A 16,874-nucleotide genomic window follows, 5' to 3' on the forward strand; every position below is an offset into this window, starting at 1 on the left:
GCAATGGATAAATAACACATGTGGTACAGGCCTAGCAGACACGTAGAAATGTAGCTCAGTCCCTTATACAAGGTACATTTATTCAGCACTGATTATGGTTTTATCCTATATGAAGGCAAAGCACATAACAAGTTGCAGCTAAAACTCAGCCCCTTAGTATCTAGCTTGGCAAAACCTGAATTGTAATTTTAGATCAACCAAGTATAAATGGATGTAGGGCTGGTCAGATAAGGTATGCAGTTGGTCAGCTTCATAAATATGGAAATCAACTGAACCAACAAGCGCTAAGATAGCAAACTGCAGTATATACTGTAGCACAAAATACCGTATGCTTCTTTAAGACAGCCGTAGGACTCACACAATACCCACGGGCTAGTTAGTGCTGTTAAGTTACCAACACTGATATGTATAAGTATTTCACCCATCAAGATCCTGAAATATATTCTCTTGTACAAGTATGGGATCCCTTTTCCAGAAACCTGTTATCCAGAAAGTTCCGAATTACAGAAAGGCCATCCCCCATAGACTCCATTATAAGCAAATAATTCTTATTTTTAAAAATGATTTCCTTTTTCTCTGTAATAATAAAACAGTACCTTGTAGTTGATCCCAACTAAGATATAATTACCCCTTATTGGGGCAGAACAGCCCTATTGGGTTTATTTCATGGTTAATTGATTCCCTTTTCTCTGTAATAATAAAACAGTACCTGTACTTGATCCCAACTTAGATATAATTACCCCTTATTGGGGGCAGAACAGTCCTATTGGGTTTATTTAATGGTTAAATGATTCCCTTTTCTCTGTAATAATAAAACAGTACCTGTACTTGATCCCAACTAAGATATAATTACCCCTTATTGGGGGCAGAACAGTCCTATTGGGTTTATTTAATGGTTAAATGATTCCCTTTTCTCTGTAATAATAAAACAGTACCTGTACTTGATCCCAACTAAGATATAATTACCCCTTATTGGGGGCAGAACAGCCCAATTGGGTTTATTTAATGGTTAAATGATTCCCTTTTCTCTGTAATAATAAAACAGTATCTGTACTTGATCCCAACTAAGATATAATTAATCCTTATTGGGGGCAGAACAATCCTATTGGGTTTATTTAATGGTTAAATGATTCCCTTTTCTCTGTAATAATAAAACAGTACCTGTACTTGATCCCAACTAAGATATAATTACCCCTTATTGGGGGCAGAACAGCCCTATTGGGTTTATTTAATGGTTAAATGATTCCCTTTTCTCTGTAATAATAAAACAGTTCCTGTACTTGATCCCAACTAAGATATAATTACCCCTTATTGGGGGCAGAACAGCCCTATTGGGTTTATTTAATGGTTAAATGATTCCCTTTTCTCTGTAATAATAAAACAGTACCTGTACTTGATCCCAACTAAGATATAATTACCCCTTATTGGGGCAGAACAGTCCTATTGGGTTTATTTAATAGTTAAATGATTCCTTTTTCTCTGTAATAATAAAACAGTACCTGTACTTGATCCCAACTAAGATATAATTACCCCTTATTGGAGGCAAAACAGCCCTATTGGGTTTATTTAATATTTAATGAATTTTAGCAGACTTAGGTTATGGAGATCCAAATTGCGGAAAGATCCCTTATCCGGAAAACCCCAGGTCTCGAGCATTCTAGATAACAGGTTTCATACCTGTATGATAATATGATTCCTTTATAATCCCACAAAATGCATATTGTATTATTTGCCTATTATATGGAATTAAGCAGAACAGAGCTGTTATTTACAAGCACAGGTAATTTACAAGAGAGCTTTAAACGAGAAAATTAGTAATAAGCAAACAGTACTTTTTTTTATACTGAAGCTTTATCAGGCTTGGGGACGATAAGTTGCGAAACTCTCCATATGTCCAATAGCAAGTGATGGTCTCCTGTTGGGGTGATCGGCACTTGGTGATCCTTGGCCTTCCATGGGAAACTGTAAAGAAAGAAAACAGAAATTGAGTTTTTCTTGAGCAGCAGCTGGCAATTATAAAAGTCCAGTGAATCCTAATTTTCTTTTAGAATTGTAAAAAGAACTTGTAGGAACCATTACTTAACCCACTTAGGCTCATGGAGTCAAGCACTCCCTTACCATGTTCCATTATGAAATGATGGATTCTGGAACATAAAGTCCATCTGCATTTCATAGAGGGTGGTGCATAAATTCTCCGGAAAGTAAAGGAACTCACAAACCCCCACATTTATTATTATGGAACAAAGAGAGAAAGGGGTTGAATGACACTGTGAGCCTTAGGTGGGGGGGGGGGAATGGTTTCCCACAGACTCCATGGTTGTTGATCTCTGGATCAACAACCATGGAGTCTGTGGGATCATGTACGCCTGTATAATAAATCATATTCTATGAAGTTGGAGACCCAAACAGTGGGCCGGACTAAAGGACTGTCATGGCAGCTTACAGGAAGAAAGAGAGGAAGTCTGAAACAATTATTTTATTACAGTGACAGTACAGTTGAAACAAGATAGGTTAACGTATCCAATATTAGATGTAAGTGTAGGATCACTATAATTGCCATTTCTATCACACCATTATATTTCGCAGCATAATTATGTTTGTTGTACCCATGTGCCTGGAAGCATTATTATGCTCTATAATTAGCCCTTCAAAGTTGTGTGCATAATTGTCCAGTTATTGCGCACACTTCAGCCACAAGCACTTCATTTAAGCTTGTCTGGGTCTGAATGGAATCAGTGTTCTCTGTAAGTCAGGCTAAATAACTGTAACGTATATACAGACTATAAAAGAAAATGCCATTATTTTCTCTGCTACACAATTAATTGCAACTCGACTGGATCTCTCAGAACTCGGCTTTTAGTGCAAGCCAAGGTAACATTCATATGAACGGGAAGGTCAGTGGGTTGTAGCCACTAAATATTAAAATGACACACTTTAAATGAATTGACTACGTCAGTCGTTCTGAGTCCTTCATGTGAGAATGGCATATGCCCTGCGTTCATGGGCCTTCATCTTGTTTGTACTTGAAAGCAATTTAGCAACAATGTTTAACAATGAAATAAAGTTATAATTTGCCTAGGATAGTTCCCATTGATTTTACATGACCTCAACAGCTTTTAGATCGTGTATTTTTTGGTGTTTTTTTGTGGTTTTGACGTATAATGAATGGTGAAAAATATACTTTTTATCTTAAAAAAAAAATAATATATGAACATTAGTAAATGGGACCCTTAATTTATTCCATAGATTTGCATGTATATACAGCTGAAGATAGCATCAGCTACACAAAGCAATTATTTCCCAGTGTTTTTGCAGCAATTAAGATTCTGAGGGTCAGACATAAAGCAGATAACATCTAGCAGTACCAGCATTTTTAGACAGCAGACCTCATCCAAAGAAAAATATACTCTACATTTCATTATTCCCCATACATGTTCTTCGGAAGCCAAGTCTCAAAACGTTGAATGCATGGGCTTTAAAGTCATCTTAAATGGATATACATGACAGCTTTACAGAACACTGTACGATAACTAATGTTTTACTGATTTAGGTTTGGAAGGACCTGCTCACGGGTTCACCTTTTGTCCCTCCTCTATACTGCAATGAGGCCATGCCGCCTTACCAATAGTAAGAGATCTGGCTTCTATTGGACTGAACCAAATGAGGCAGGAATCTGAGTTGCACAAACCTGGCAAAACACAAGTTCCTGAGGGTTGTCTTCCAGTTTTCATTTGTATTTTGCCTGACGAAGGGGCCTTAGAGCTCCGAAAGCTTGCAATGTATTCCTATTGTTAGTCAATATAGGTATCATTTCTACAATACTCTTGCATTTGTGTTATGGAGAAGTAAAAGGAGAAGGAAAGGAGGAATGAAATGGAAAGTGGAAAGAAATAAGGAAGAAGAATATAAGGAAGCATAAAATAAAGGTCCCCATACACGGTAAGATCCGCTCGCTTGGCGAGATCGCCAAGCGAGCGGATCTTCCCCCGATATCCCCGACTGGATTTTCTAACCTGGCCGATCGATATCTGGCCAATTTCAGGTCAAAGAAAGAAAGGGGATTTAGATAACCAAATAGTGAAGGAAACAAAAAGTATAAAAATAGGTAGGCAATCAGATAGATAAACAATAGGCTGAGGGTTTACAAAAAATGATAGACAAAAACAATGGATCAAAAGGCAGAAAAGGAAGTTAGAGAGAAGGTGACACATGATATGCAGACGGTAGAAAAGAAAGTATGGACTCTTCACGGAAGAGCTAATGGAAAACGTGTAATAGATAGAGAGGGGAATGTGGGTTGTGGGTCTGGGCCAGGTCCAGGTTTTAGAAATTGGTTCCGCGCAGGACTCTACCTCGTATGTACTGTCCATACAGAGTTTCTGAATGGGAGGCAAATGGGTGCCGCTATGTAAGGCAAAGCAGACGGGGATAGTTTCAATCATCTGCAATGCTTTTTTGCCAGTTCAGGTGCTACATAGCAATATAACAAGTACTCAGCCATGATAAATGTTTAGATCATTTTCTAATGATCTGTTTATGGGCCCCTCCAACACACGGACACTTGTGAGTGTGAGATCACAGCAGGCACATTCTAAAGTCCTTACCAGTGGACCTGATTGCGAGGGCAATAAACCATGCTGCAAGGATCTGCATTATGTATTTATCCAGAGTGTGGAATTATTCTCCCCAGGGCACTCCATGTATGGATTAAAACACGCGCTAGGTACTTGTATTACAGTGCGCTGCCTGGATGTCCTATACAGAATGCCATTCTTAATTAACTTCCTTGCATGTGAAGATTTACAGGGTAATTCTAGTTTATAAGCCTTGGTGCACTTCCAGCATCTGATGCCTGGAGAGCTATAAAGTACAGAGAATGTAATGCAGGGAGAATTGGAGTGTGCCATTTTGTTCAATGCAAAATCAATTTTCAATTTATTTTTCTAAATCCATGGCTCATAAATTCCACTCGTAAACACGGGCTGTGATAAGGGCAGCACGGCACTACCTACTAGTGAATATTCTAGGGCTGTCATGCCTATATCCCACCTCTAACGCTATATACAGTATCTGCACTGCCTAATGGGGATGGTTCTTCACTTCTGACTTCTTCAGTCTGAATTGCACGCTGCATTGTAAACCAGTTATGAGGTCAAAGGTGCCTTTTTCATACTTGCATTTTCTATGGTTCCGCTTGTTTGTGCATGATGCCTTTGAGGCATGTGAACTGTGTAACTGCATCAGAGCAAAGAGACATTTTTTTGTATTATTTATATAGTGCCAAAATATTCTGCAGAGCGTGACAGAGGTTATACATCATTCACATTGGTCCCTGACCCAGTGGAGCTTACAATCTAAGGTCTGTATTACATTTACACACAGTCGGGTCTCCACACCCTGCTACTAACCTGTGATAATTGATAAGGAGGTGGTGGTAACTGCAGTCCAACAACATTCTGGCGAAAGCCTTATAGCAGAGTAACACAGTTAAAGCAGAGGGAATCCAGTAAGAGATGAGCTTTATACGGCTGCTCAAATAAATAAATCTTATACCAGACGGTCCCTAAGTAGGGGGCGTTTTTAAGAAGAATGCCGTCTTATGAAGAAAAAAATATATATATACAGTATATACATATATATCTCTGTCATTCTAGTATTTTATCTGCCTGTCAGATGCATAACTGTTTTCTAAATCCCACCAGTGCTAATGTAATATACAGCGCGGCCGTGTTTATAACTGAGGAATTAAGTGTACAAAAGAGCAATGAGCTAGAACCAAGCTGAGAAACAGAAGACACGCTGAGATGACATGAACCTGAAAAAGGACCTTCCCCTAAAATAAATGTAGCCAGTCGGAGTAATGGAACTACAGATACCAGAACAGCGACAGTGGTCAGGTCAAACACTGGGTCCCCCTGACGCCCTTGTCCTGCTACAATAGATTATAGCACAGGTATGGGATCCATTATCCAGAATGTTTGCAATTTGGGTTTTCTTTTAAAAAAAAATGTTTTCTGAAGTGTAACTTCAGTCCGCTAAAAAACATTTACAGTACCTATTAAATAAACCCAGTTGGGAACATGGGCATATATCCTTGTAGTGTGGTGTCCCTTGTCCTCCTGAGATTCTTGGCCGAATAGTACATGGCAACACCGTCACACACACATGGGAATTTGTCGTACACCTTAGTACTGAATAAACTGGGGGTTCACAAGTGAGGAACACTTTATTTACAATCACTAGCACAGCTTCTGCAGCAATAATTAGCACATAAACTCCCCAAGGAACAATTTGCCCTACTTCCCTGCTCATTCCTTCCTTCCTTTCAGGGACACTGTACCTCCTCACAGACTTTCAGCCCAGGGGTCAGCCTTGTGTTTGAGACACTAAGCCCTACTTAGACTTGTCCCTCTTGCAACTGGATCCCTATCTAGGCAAGGTGCTGCCGGGGCACCAGTCCCTTCCTCTCTCCTCATTGAAGCCTCAGCTGCTCATCTCACTACCCTACCACTAACTCCTACCACCAGCAGTGAGCTCCACACATCTAACCAGAACTATCTAACCTAACTAACTTCTTTTCTTGGTACCTTACTGGGGTGTCAGGCTTCAGGCTCCCTGGCATCATTCTCCATTTCAGCCAAAGAGGAAGCAGTACCCTGTTCTCTCCCTTATATAGCCTCCTGGGGACTTTCGCTCTTTAACACCTGGTGGCTAAAATAGAAATAACAGCATTTTCACAATATAATCTATTATACTCCTAACATGTTTGGGCATAACTATCAACTGGTCCACTTTGCAGCTCTGTCTGTCTAACCAACCGTTCCACCTGCACCGTGTTGCCTTTTACAATGGAGGGTACAAGTTAAAAGCAAAAGCAAAGTTTATTTTTACCTTTGCTAAAGCCAATCTCTATTCTTCCTGCCAGAAAAATAGCACAGCCCAGCAGTATATTCACACAGTGAACCCAGCGCACAGGAGGATTGCAGGAATCAGAGAAGCCAAACAATCAGTGCCAAGAACGTTCTTAGCTGGACGCATTCCAACAGAAAGAATTCTCGGGCCTTGGTTTAAGGGAGAGTTCAGTGTTTACTGAGTCTGTATACAATGAGTTATTGACCTTCTAACACAAGCCCTCGCTTCCCTGAATATGATGGAAAAACACAGCAGCCCCTTCTTGCAGCACGAGACCGCCACTAATAGACAACTGCTAACACTGCACAGAATTGCTTAGCCATATGTCAGATTGGAATCATCCTTGGCTATGTGCTAACAGGCATGAAAACAACATTAATTGCTTTAACCAGAATGGGTGCAACACAAGCTGTAATAGAAAGGGGATAGGTATATTTTTTGCTGAGAACTGTTTGAGTCAGGCTGGGATAAACACAAGGCTTTCCAGCCTCCTGTCTACGGCCCCATCAGTCCTAGGGGCCCAACTAAGGCTAGGAGAAACAGCGAAAACATCATACACCAAGGGCTTTCTTTAGGTTCTGATCATTTACCAGCGGGAAACAGATTCTGATTTACAGCTGTCCCCAAACCACTCTGCTTTTTGCACTATCTGCAGGGAAAACATATGTGGACCTCCTAATAACAGGTCTGTATGTATTTGGGAAATCATTTACATGTACAATGGATCTACATCTACCTCCATGCCAAGGGCCCTGTTTTTGTCTTTATCCTTCCAGCACACTTTATATAAAAGGTTAATTGGCTCCTTTTTTTTTATAGAGTTCTTACTCTATATTACTCTATTATAGAGTTCTTAAGCTCCACTGGGGCAGTGACTGATGTATAATCTCTGTTCGGCACTGCAGAATGTTGTTGCTATATAAATAAGGATAATAATACGAATATAAGCACATGCTGGGTGTTAGGGTGCAGTGATGAAGAAAACAGCAAATTAATTAGGAGGTCAGTGCACAGAGGGGACCATACTGTGATTTTGCCTAAAAATGAACAGAGCCCAAGCACGATGGCCGCTCTGTGTAGAGGGAAAAACTGAGCAGCAAGTAGTTAATAGTACTGCAAGTTAAATCTGTGTAACAATATCTCATAGTCTTACACTCAGAATTCTCTTGTTTCTCCAAGCAATCCCTGCTAGGCAATCTGTAAATAATTAGTAACATGTAAAGTATGCGCATTATTCATGGGTATAATGAGCGTCAGAACGGAGAAAATCAGCTCAGTGCACCTTCAAGGCAGATCTTTCCTAATGGTAAGTTCATCTAAATCAGTGCTGTCCAGCATCTTTAATGCTGGGGGCTCAATGCTGTAGCATTTTAGGACGGCCAATATTATCACCTCCCCAGCCTGGATTTATGTAATCACACGTAGGGCTCCAGGCCTGCTTTACCTCTATGCTGCTTTCTCCTTAGCTCTCCATGCTTTACCAGTCAACTTCTCACAATCTTGTGTCCTTCTTTTCTCTTCCCTCTATCTTTATATTTCTTCTTTTACACCATCTTTTCATTTCATGGGAACCGTTGACCTTATTTTTTCATCTTCTTCCTTTCCTCATTGTACCCGTTTCCTTTTCTTCTTTTGATCTCTCTATTGCCCTTTTCTGTCCCTCTCACCTTCTTTCCCATTCTACTCTTCTCTCCCCCTTCTGTTTTTTTCCTTGCTCCCCTCATTTTTTGGTTCTGTCCCAACAACCATATTCCTTGTACCTGTTATGGGCTCTGACACACCCAGAGGGTCAAAGGACCCTACCAGCGAAACCCTATAATCTAGGGTTATAATCTGATCCAAAACATCATACACAAGAGTCTCACAAAAATGTTTAGGAGGAAGGCCTCAAGTTTGCGATACTGTGTCAGACGAGATGGACAGTGAGGAGATATAAGAGATGGACAGTGAGGAGATATAAGAGATGGACAGTGAGGAGATATAAGAGATGGACAGTGAGGAGATATAAGAGATGGACAGTGAGGAGATATAAGAGATGGACAGTGAGGAGATATAAGAGATGGACAGTGAGGGGATATAAAAGATGGACAGTGAGGGGATATAAAAGATGGACAGTGAGGAGATATAAGAGATGGACAGTGAGTAGATATAAGAGATGGACAGTGAGGAGATATAAGAGATGGACAGTGAGGGGATATAAAAGATGGACAGTTAGGAGATATAAAAGATGGACAGTGAGGAGATATAAGAGATAGACAGTGAGGAGATATAAGAGATGGACAGTGAGGGGATATAAAAGATGGACAGTGAGGGGATATAAAAGATGGACAGTGAGGAGATATAAGAGATGGACAGTGAGGAGATATAAGAGATGGACAGTTAGGAGATATAAGAGAGAGACAGTGCGGAAATATAAGAGATGGACAGTGAGGAGATATAAGAGATGGACAGTGAGGAGATATAAGAGATGGACAGTGAGGAGATATAAGAGATGGACAGTTAGGAGATATAAGAGATTGACAGTGAGGAGATATAAGAGATGGACAGTTAGGAGATATAAGAGATGGACAGTGAGGAGATATAAGAGATGGACAGTTAGGAGATATAAGAGATTGACAGTGAGGAGATATAAGAGATGGACAGTTAGGAGATATAAGAGATGTTGTTGACAGTGAGGAGATATAAGAGATGGACAGTGAGGAGATATAAGAGATGGACAGTGAGGAGATATAAGAGATGGACAGTGAGGAGATATAAGAGATGGACAGTTAGGAGATATAAGAGATGGACAGTGCGGAGATATAAGAGATGGACAGTGAGGAGATATAAGAGATGGACAGTGAGGAGATATAAGAGATGGACAGTGAGGAGATATAAGAGATGGACAGTGAGGAGATATAAGAGATGGACAGTTAGGAGATATAAGAGATGGACAGTTAGGAGATATAAGAGATGGACAGTGCGGAGATATAAGAGATGGACAGTGAGGAGATATAAGAGATGGACAGTGAGGAGATATAAGAGATGGACAGTGCGGAGATATAAGGAGCACAACAAGAGGGGGTTATTAAGAAGAAACAGGCATATACAATATGAATAACCCTACCAATTAGTTGGTCAGGTTGCCATTTGAGAATGTTACAAGGGAGGAGAAAACTTTTAGGTTTTAGATGTTGTTTGGAGGGAAAGAGTGTTGGGATTTGCAGCATTTGTAATGGTTGGAGAGGGAACAAGGGAGCAAATGGGAGGCCAGCAGGGAGAAGTTTTTAGTAGACTACAAGGGGAATATTTTAGAGAGAACTGAACTCAATCGAGATGCATCAAACCTGTATACCATTATTAATAGAGGATTTTTGCACGAGCATGGCTAGTCTTACTTGACGGTGCCTCCCAGAATATTTATGGGAGTAATTACTCATGTCCCTTTAACAACATAAGAAAAGTAAAAAACATAATTGCAAAGTACAAATTTAAATATAATGAGCCAGTAATAGAGCAATACAAGCAAAGCACGGAGCTAATAATGATCCCAGCAGGGGAGTTCAATATGGAACAATTAAAACAAGCACTGCTGTTCACATGCCATTCCAGCCACTCAGTAAGCCGGCTCACTGCAACAGGCTCCATCACTGCCAGGCATATAGAGTAATGTCAGCAAATAGAGAGGGTGCTGCAACATAATCATAAAGCAATGCAAACAGACAAACAGTTTATAGATAGATTAGATAGACAGACAGACAGACAGACAGACAGACAGACAGACAGACAGATAGATAGATAGATAGATAGATAGAGAGATAGATAGACAGACAGACAGACAGACAGACAGACAGACAGATAGATAGATAGATAGAGAGATAGAGAGATAGATAGAGAGATAGATAGAGAGATAGATAGACAGACAGACAGACAGACAGATAGATAGATAGACAGATAGACAGATAGATAGATAGATAGATAGATAGATAGATAGATAGATAGATATGATGGAGTAGTTCTCAACATGATAGAATGGAGCTATCTTATTGGTCAGATGGGCACGCATATATTTTACGGGTTAACAGAAGGCAGATTGAAGTAAAGCCCTAGTACATACAGTACTTTGTTGCACTTGGTCGTACCCAACATTTTATTGGTCAGTTAGACTGGCAGGATGGGGTAGAGGAAGGACAAAAGATTTTTCAAGCAATCAATGTTCTCTGAATGAATGAAAGGACGTCGCTGAGAAGCTTTGAGTTGCATTCAGTCATATCATGTCCAAATGCATAAAGAACAAAACCAAGTTTCACAATGTCCCACGCCGGCCATATATTAATATCAAGATTTCTCTTTTAAAATTCATGAAGTATTTTCATGTGCCTCCCAGTACAGCTACACCTTCATTACTATTCTCCTCAGTGTGAAGCACTCTCAGCTTCAAGATAAAAACACTGACTTTCTTCCTTTCAATTCCATCTCTTCTGCGGCAAGGTTGATTTAATAAAGATGAGCTACTCGGGGGTAATAGAGGCATTAGTCTTCGTGGAGCTTACACAATGAATAGATGCACTTCACCTTCAGCACTCACTCAATCAAACACACTGGGGGGGGGGGGGGGGGGTGCTGCCTATAATCCCTTACCAATAACTTGAAATGCCATGGAATCTGCTTTATTCATGGAACTAAAATAGGAAATGTAAAGGTCAAGGGATTAATGTAACTGCAGTTATTTTGTTTGTTTTGTTCCTAATACGGTTTTATATTGGGAAGCACCGAATCCAGGATTCGGTTTGGTATTCGGCCAGGATTCAGCCTTTTTCAGCAGGGTTCAGATTCAGCCAAATCCATTGTCCCAAATCCCAATTCGGTTCGGTATTCGGCCGAATCCCTTGAGATGGATTCAGGGGTTCGGCCAAACTGAAAAAACTGGGTTTGGTGCATCCATAGTTTTATATAGTCTTCCCAATGGCACCGACAAATGCATCAGTAACAACACAGGCGTAAGTTTGGATCCCTTCTCACTTTATTATCATGAATGGATATTGGAAAGGTTACCCTGGAGTTGCGGCAGAACAATAACCGTATTATCCACAGTAGGTAGCGGACACCATAAGGCAGAGGTACAATAACACCTGGATTGGTTATTTTATGGGTTCCCTAAGTAGTGAATTGGGGCCTCAGACACTAGACTTGGAAACAATGTTAATTGAAGGTTAAACTGGAACGAGATTTGGGGTGAATACTTATTCATAGGCCACCTAGGGTGAGGTTTTGGTAAATATTTGAAGGCCAGGCATTTGTTCTCCAGAAAAGTCAAATTCTAGCCTTGATAGTCTCGTGATGCTATGGTTGCTTGGTATAGTTACTTTCCTATATATATGTAACAGTTGCCCACCAAAAAGGAACCAAACTGTATCAGACTCTTGATTTTGACCCAAACATTCTTTCCCAAAGCAGTCAAAAATAACATGTTCTGCAAAGTGTTTCTTTAATATATATAATAAATACCGTCACATTCCAACACCCCCATTCTTGTTTCCCATCTTGTCCTTCCCACTGACAGAATACTCTTTAAACCCCCATTATATTGTTTATATGCTAATGGCAGCTTGGAAGTGAAAAAAAAAATATGTAGTGTGGATTCTCCTGGGAAATGCTGAATTTAAAGCAGACTTTCCCCGCAGTCATAACTCATTCTTTCAGCATTAGAGAGAGAGACGCCATATGGAAGGTATTACAAGGAAATAGCACCTGACATGCTGGTAAGAGTGCAAAGCCGAGGCACCTCATGAAATCATTCTGTTAAATGGAGAATATTTACAGAGTTCCAGCCAGGCTTCAGCAGTCAGTACTGTTAAATGAATATGCATTTCATCTTGGGGAACTGCCTTCTATACTCAGGTAGCCAATGTGTCCCTAGTGTGTGTGTGTTCCATCAATAAACTAATCCACGTACTGGATGGCTTATGGTGGGATTGACACCAGTGGATCTACAGATGTTGCAGAAGAACATCCAGCAGCCCCCAGTTGAGTATAACTAATAATATATCAGGCTTTATTGTTTTTGCCTAGATTCAATTCATGTTGTTTTAGACGGTGGTGGGAAAGCCAAACATAGACATTTGTTAGTGTGGTACAGAGGGCCGTTACACTGGGCCCCCAGGCATCATAGGGATGTGTCAAGGGAAAATATATAGATAAAAGATACAATGAAATTATGGGGCAGATTCATCAAGTGCGATTTTCGGATTGTTAAAAGTACGATTGGAAAACATTCTACTACGATAATTTATGATGTGCTTTAATTATGAGAAAATGTGTATCTTGGTCGGACGAAAATATTGTGGTGCGATCTGAAAGTTACAAAATTTTCATATCTGAACGATCGTAAACGGTGCGAAAACCTTTCTGACTTTGAACCTTCAATGCATGATTTTGGAAGCCTCCCATAGGGCTCAATGGCACTCTGCAGCTCCAACCCGGCCCAAGGAAAGTCTCCCATAGGGCTCAATGGCACTCTGCAGCTCCAACCTGGCCCAAGGAAAGTCTCCCATAGGGCTCAATGGCACTCTGCAGCTCCAACCCGGCCCAAGGAAAGTCTCCCATAGGGCTCAATGGCACTCTGTAGCTCCAACCCGGCCCAAGGAAAGTCTCCCATAGGGCTCAATGGCACTCTGCAGCTCCAACCCGGCCCAAGGAAAGTCTCCCATAGGGCTCAATGGCACTCTGCAGCTCTAACCCGGCCCAAGGAAAGTCTCCCATAGGGCTCAATGGCACTCTGCAGCTCCAACCTGGCCCAAGGAAAGTCTCCCATAGGGCTCAATGGCACTCTGCAGCTCCAACCCGGCCCAAGGAAAGTCTCCCATAGGGCTCAATGGCACTCTGCAGCTCCAACCTGGCCCAAGGAAAGTCTCCCATAGGGCTCAATGGCACTCTGCAGCTCCAACCCGGCCCAAGGAAAGTCTCCCATAGGGCTCAATGGCACTCTGCAGCTCCAACCCGGCCCAAGGAAAGTCTCCCATAGGGCTCAATGGCACTCTGCAGCTCCAACCCGGCCCAAGGAAAGTCTCCCATAGGGCTCAATGGCACTCTGCAGCTCCAACCTTTTTCTCATTCGTACTTTAATAAATGTGCCCCTATATGTGTTGTAGTACTGAGATCTTTTCTTTAAAAGCACTAGAGATGTCTGACATGCAGTCCTCAGACAAGAGTCCTCCTAAGACTCCAGAGGGCTCATTTACTAAGCTAGAGGCAAAGAACAAAATACTGTGCTAGTGTCTTGTAGCTATTTATTAAGGGAAGCAGAAGGTGGGGTATCCTTAAAAACACCCCCAAGTGAGCCCTTTAGATGTGCAGGATAGGGCTGGAATTCAGTATAGGGTGGCCAACAGTGCTGCCGAGCCAGTGTAGAGAGCACCCTGTGCAGTGTTTTATACATGGGCTCTAAGGGTGGTGCCATTTTCTTGTCCTCACAAAGTAAATAAGCCCTAGTATGTGCTAAATCTTACACCTTTGATAAGATGTGGAATGTCTCCATGTGAGAGAGCTCTTGTAAACCATTTATCTTATCTCCATATTATACACAATAATTCCACCAAGATCTGCCCTAACTGCCAATCCAGCAAACGCCATAATAAAACCCTGGTTTGTCCGCTTGTCAGACAATCAGTGAGTTGATTTTCAGCTATGGTTGTCCTTAACTTTAACAGCCACAATTCCACTAGTACCCAGATTCTCATGCTTGAAGCTCAGTGCCTACTGCCCCAATACAATTAAAAAGGGGCCTTTGATCTTGAAGGGCTTCAGTTCAAAAGGAAAAGGAAAGGGAATCATTTATATAGCGCTTTTCTCCCATGGGACTCAAAAGCCCTTTATAGCAATCAAAGCAGCTTTAGACTATAATATCCACTTGTCATTGCCAAATGAGCAGATCTTTCCCCCAATATGCCCACTGTCAGGCCAAACAATCAGACTACAAAAACAGGGATGGGAACCGTCGAAGTGAGAGCCGCATCATTAAGCTGATGCAGTCCTCGATCCAACAGGAAAATCAAATCTGGCAGATCGATATCTGGACATTTTTCAGTCAGATATTGGGTTGTAGGCCCACTGGTCTGAAGGACTTGAATCAGCAGCTTAAATCTGCCCAAAAGTTTGTGATTTATCCAGAGTCACAAAGAGTTGCCACAGGGAATCAAACCAGGGTCTCTAGCAAGAAATCCCACAACAAAGGCTGATAATGTAACGTCTAGGCCAACTCCTCCTCCAGTGATAACTTACCCTCTCCCCTTATCCCAAAATTAATGGCAGTAATTAAACAATGTAATTTGTGCAAGCTGTCACCGACAATAATTAGCAATAATTCTTTAATGAAGATAACCCCTAAGGGGCAGATATATAGATATTCCACAATGCAAGGAGCTGAAATCCATTACTCTGCTCAGTTTCTTGTGTGTAATCAACATTAACTGTATATTTAGAAAAGGGAAAAAAGAGGTTTCTGAACTTCTTTAATGTAATGCCTGAATAAAGCTTGTACTTTTGCCTTACTCAGTAAATGGGATTACTTAAAAGCAGACTCTTTTATCCTGTTGGGTACCTTAAATATACAGATTATTTCATCACTGCAAGTGAATCCTATTCATAGCGTTGAATGACCTCTTTTGTACGGGGCATAGCTGTGATCGAGTCGGCACTGGAACATCGGCCCACCTAAGTGCTGCTCCGTAACACTGAATCCTTTGTTGTCGGACTTGTAGCAGGCAATGAGAAACACAATTCAATGGCCCGTCTGTGTGCAAAACATCTTTTATCCAGCACTGACAAAAGCAAGAAATACCTTTTCCCAAACAAGTGTGCCTAGGCTTACCCCATACAGTATATATTAAATGGAAAAGGACACTAAACTTTTTGCTGTTAAAAACAGATAATTTTGCTAAATCACTAAATGAAAACAAATATCAGGCTTGGCTTCATTGTCAGTCGACTGCTGCCAAAAGATGTTCCAGCCAAAATCACACTGAACATTTGCACTTTTGGAATACTTGCCAGCCCTTAGCCAGCCAAGAACACCTTTGGTCAACAGTTTCTCAGGGCCTAATATAGAAAATGAACATCTCCAAAGGAACAGAACACTAAAAGTTACATTGTTTATCAATGACAACATCCATTAATGGTGAATATTCCATCCTACTGTCCTTGGGGCACTATATAGTCATTTGCAGACTGTACAGCACTTTATTACTTGCTGAGTAGACACGCTCAAGGCTGGGAGAATGGATATCTGACATCACATTAATCCAAATCCAGTTACTTATTCCCTGTCGTACACTTCTTGGGAAAGGGCTTTGTCCACATTTTCTTTATATCTTTATTTATAACGCGCTACTTATGTACGCAGCGCTGTACAGTAGAATAGATTAATACAAACAGGGGGTTCAAAATAATAATAGATAAATACAAAGTAAACTAATAAATACAAATAAATACAAGATACAGTTGCAATAAGTTAAGAGTCAAAGACGCAAGAGGATGGAGGTCCCTGCCCTGTAGAGCTTACAATCTAGATGGGAGTGGGACTTCATATTCATGGCCAATGCCAGTGCTGGCAGGGTTGCCTAGGGCGCCACCTAGAGTCCACTTCGCCCACCGAACAACCTGCCCCCTGGAACATGAATGGGAATGAGCGTGGACATGCAGGGGGATGGTTCGGTGGGGAGCATACAAGAGATGACTATGCACCAGGGGACACACACACAGTAAGCTGGCTGTGGGGGGACGAGGGCATGAAGTAGGGGCAGGCAGACTGAAGAAGTACATGCCTAGTTCCCCCCAGCACTGCACCTTAGGTATGTGCCTCATTTCAATACACTGATATGGCCTGGGTAGATCTGTAAATAAAAGTCACTGGCCAAACGAATAGATCAGTGCTGTCTGGTAATCAGTGGCCATGTAAGCCCAACCTCATGGTTGCCCCCCAGCTA

At 41.2% G+C, this 16,874-nt stretch overlaps 1 protein-coding gene across 1 annotated transcript in view; it reads right to left on the minus strand.

Moving 5' to 3' along the window:
• Positions 1–16,874, minus strand: part of ghr (growth hormone receptor) — a 254,640-nt gene that overhangs the window by 13,598 nt on the left and 224,168 nt on the right. The window contains exon 5 of the mRNA XM_002933047.4: positions 1,833–1,962. Coding sequence (XP_002933093.3) covers positions 1,833–1,962 — 130 coding nt within the window. The remainder of the gene's footprint in view (positions 1–1,832; positions 1,963–16,874) is intronic.

The sequence above is a fragment of the Xenopus tropicalis genome, chromosome 1 (assembly GCF_000004195.4).
Source record: "Xenopus tropicalis strain Nigerian chromosome 1, UCB_Xtro_10.0, whole genome shotgun sequence".
NCBI lineage: Eukaryota > Metazoa > Chordata > Amphibia > Anura > Pipidae > Xenopus > Xenopus tropicalis.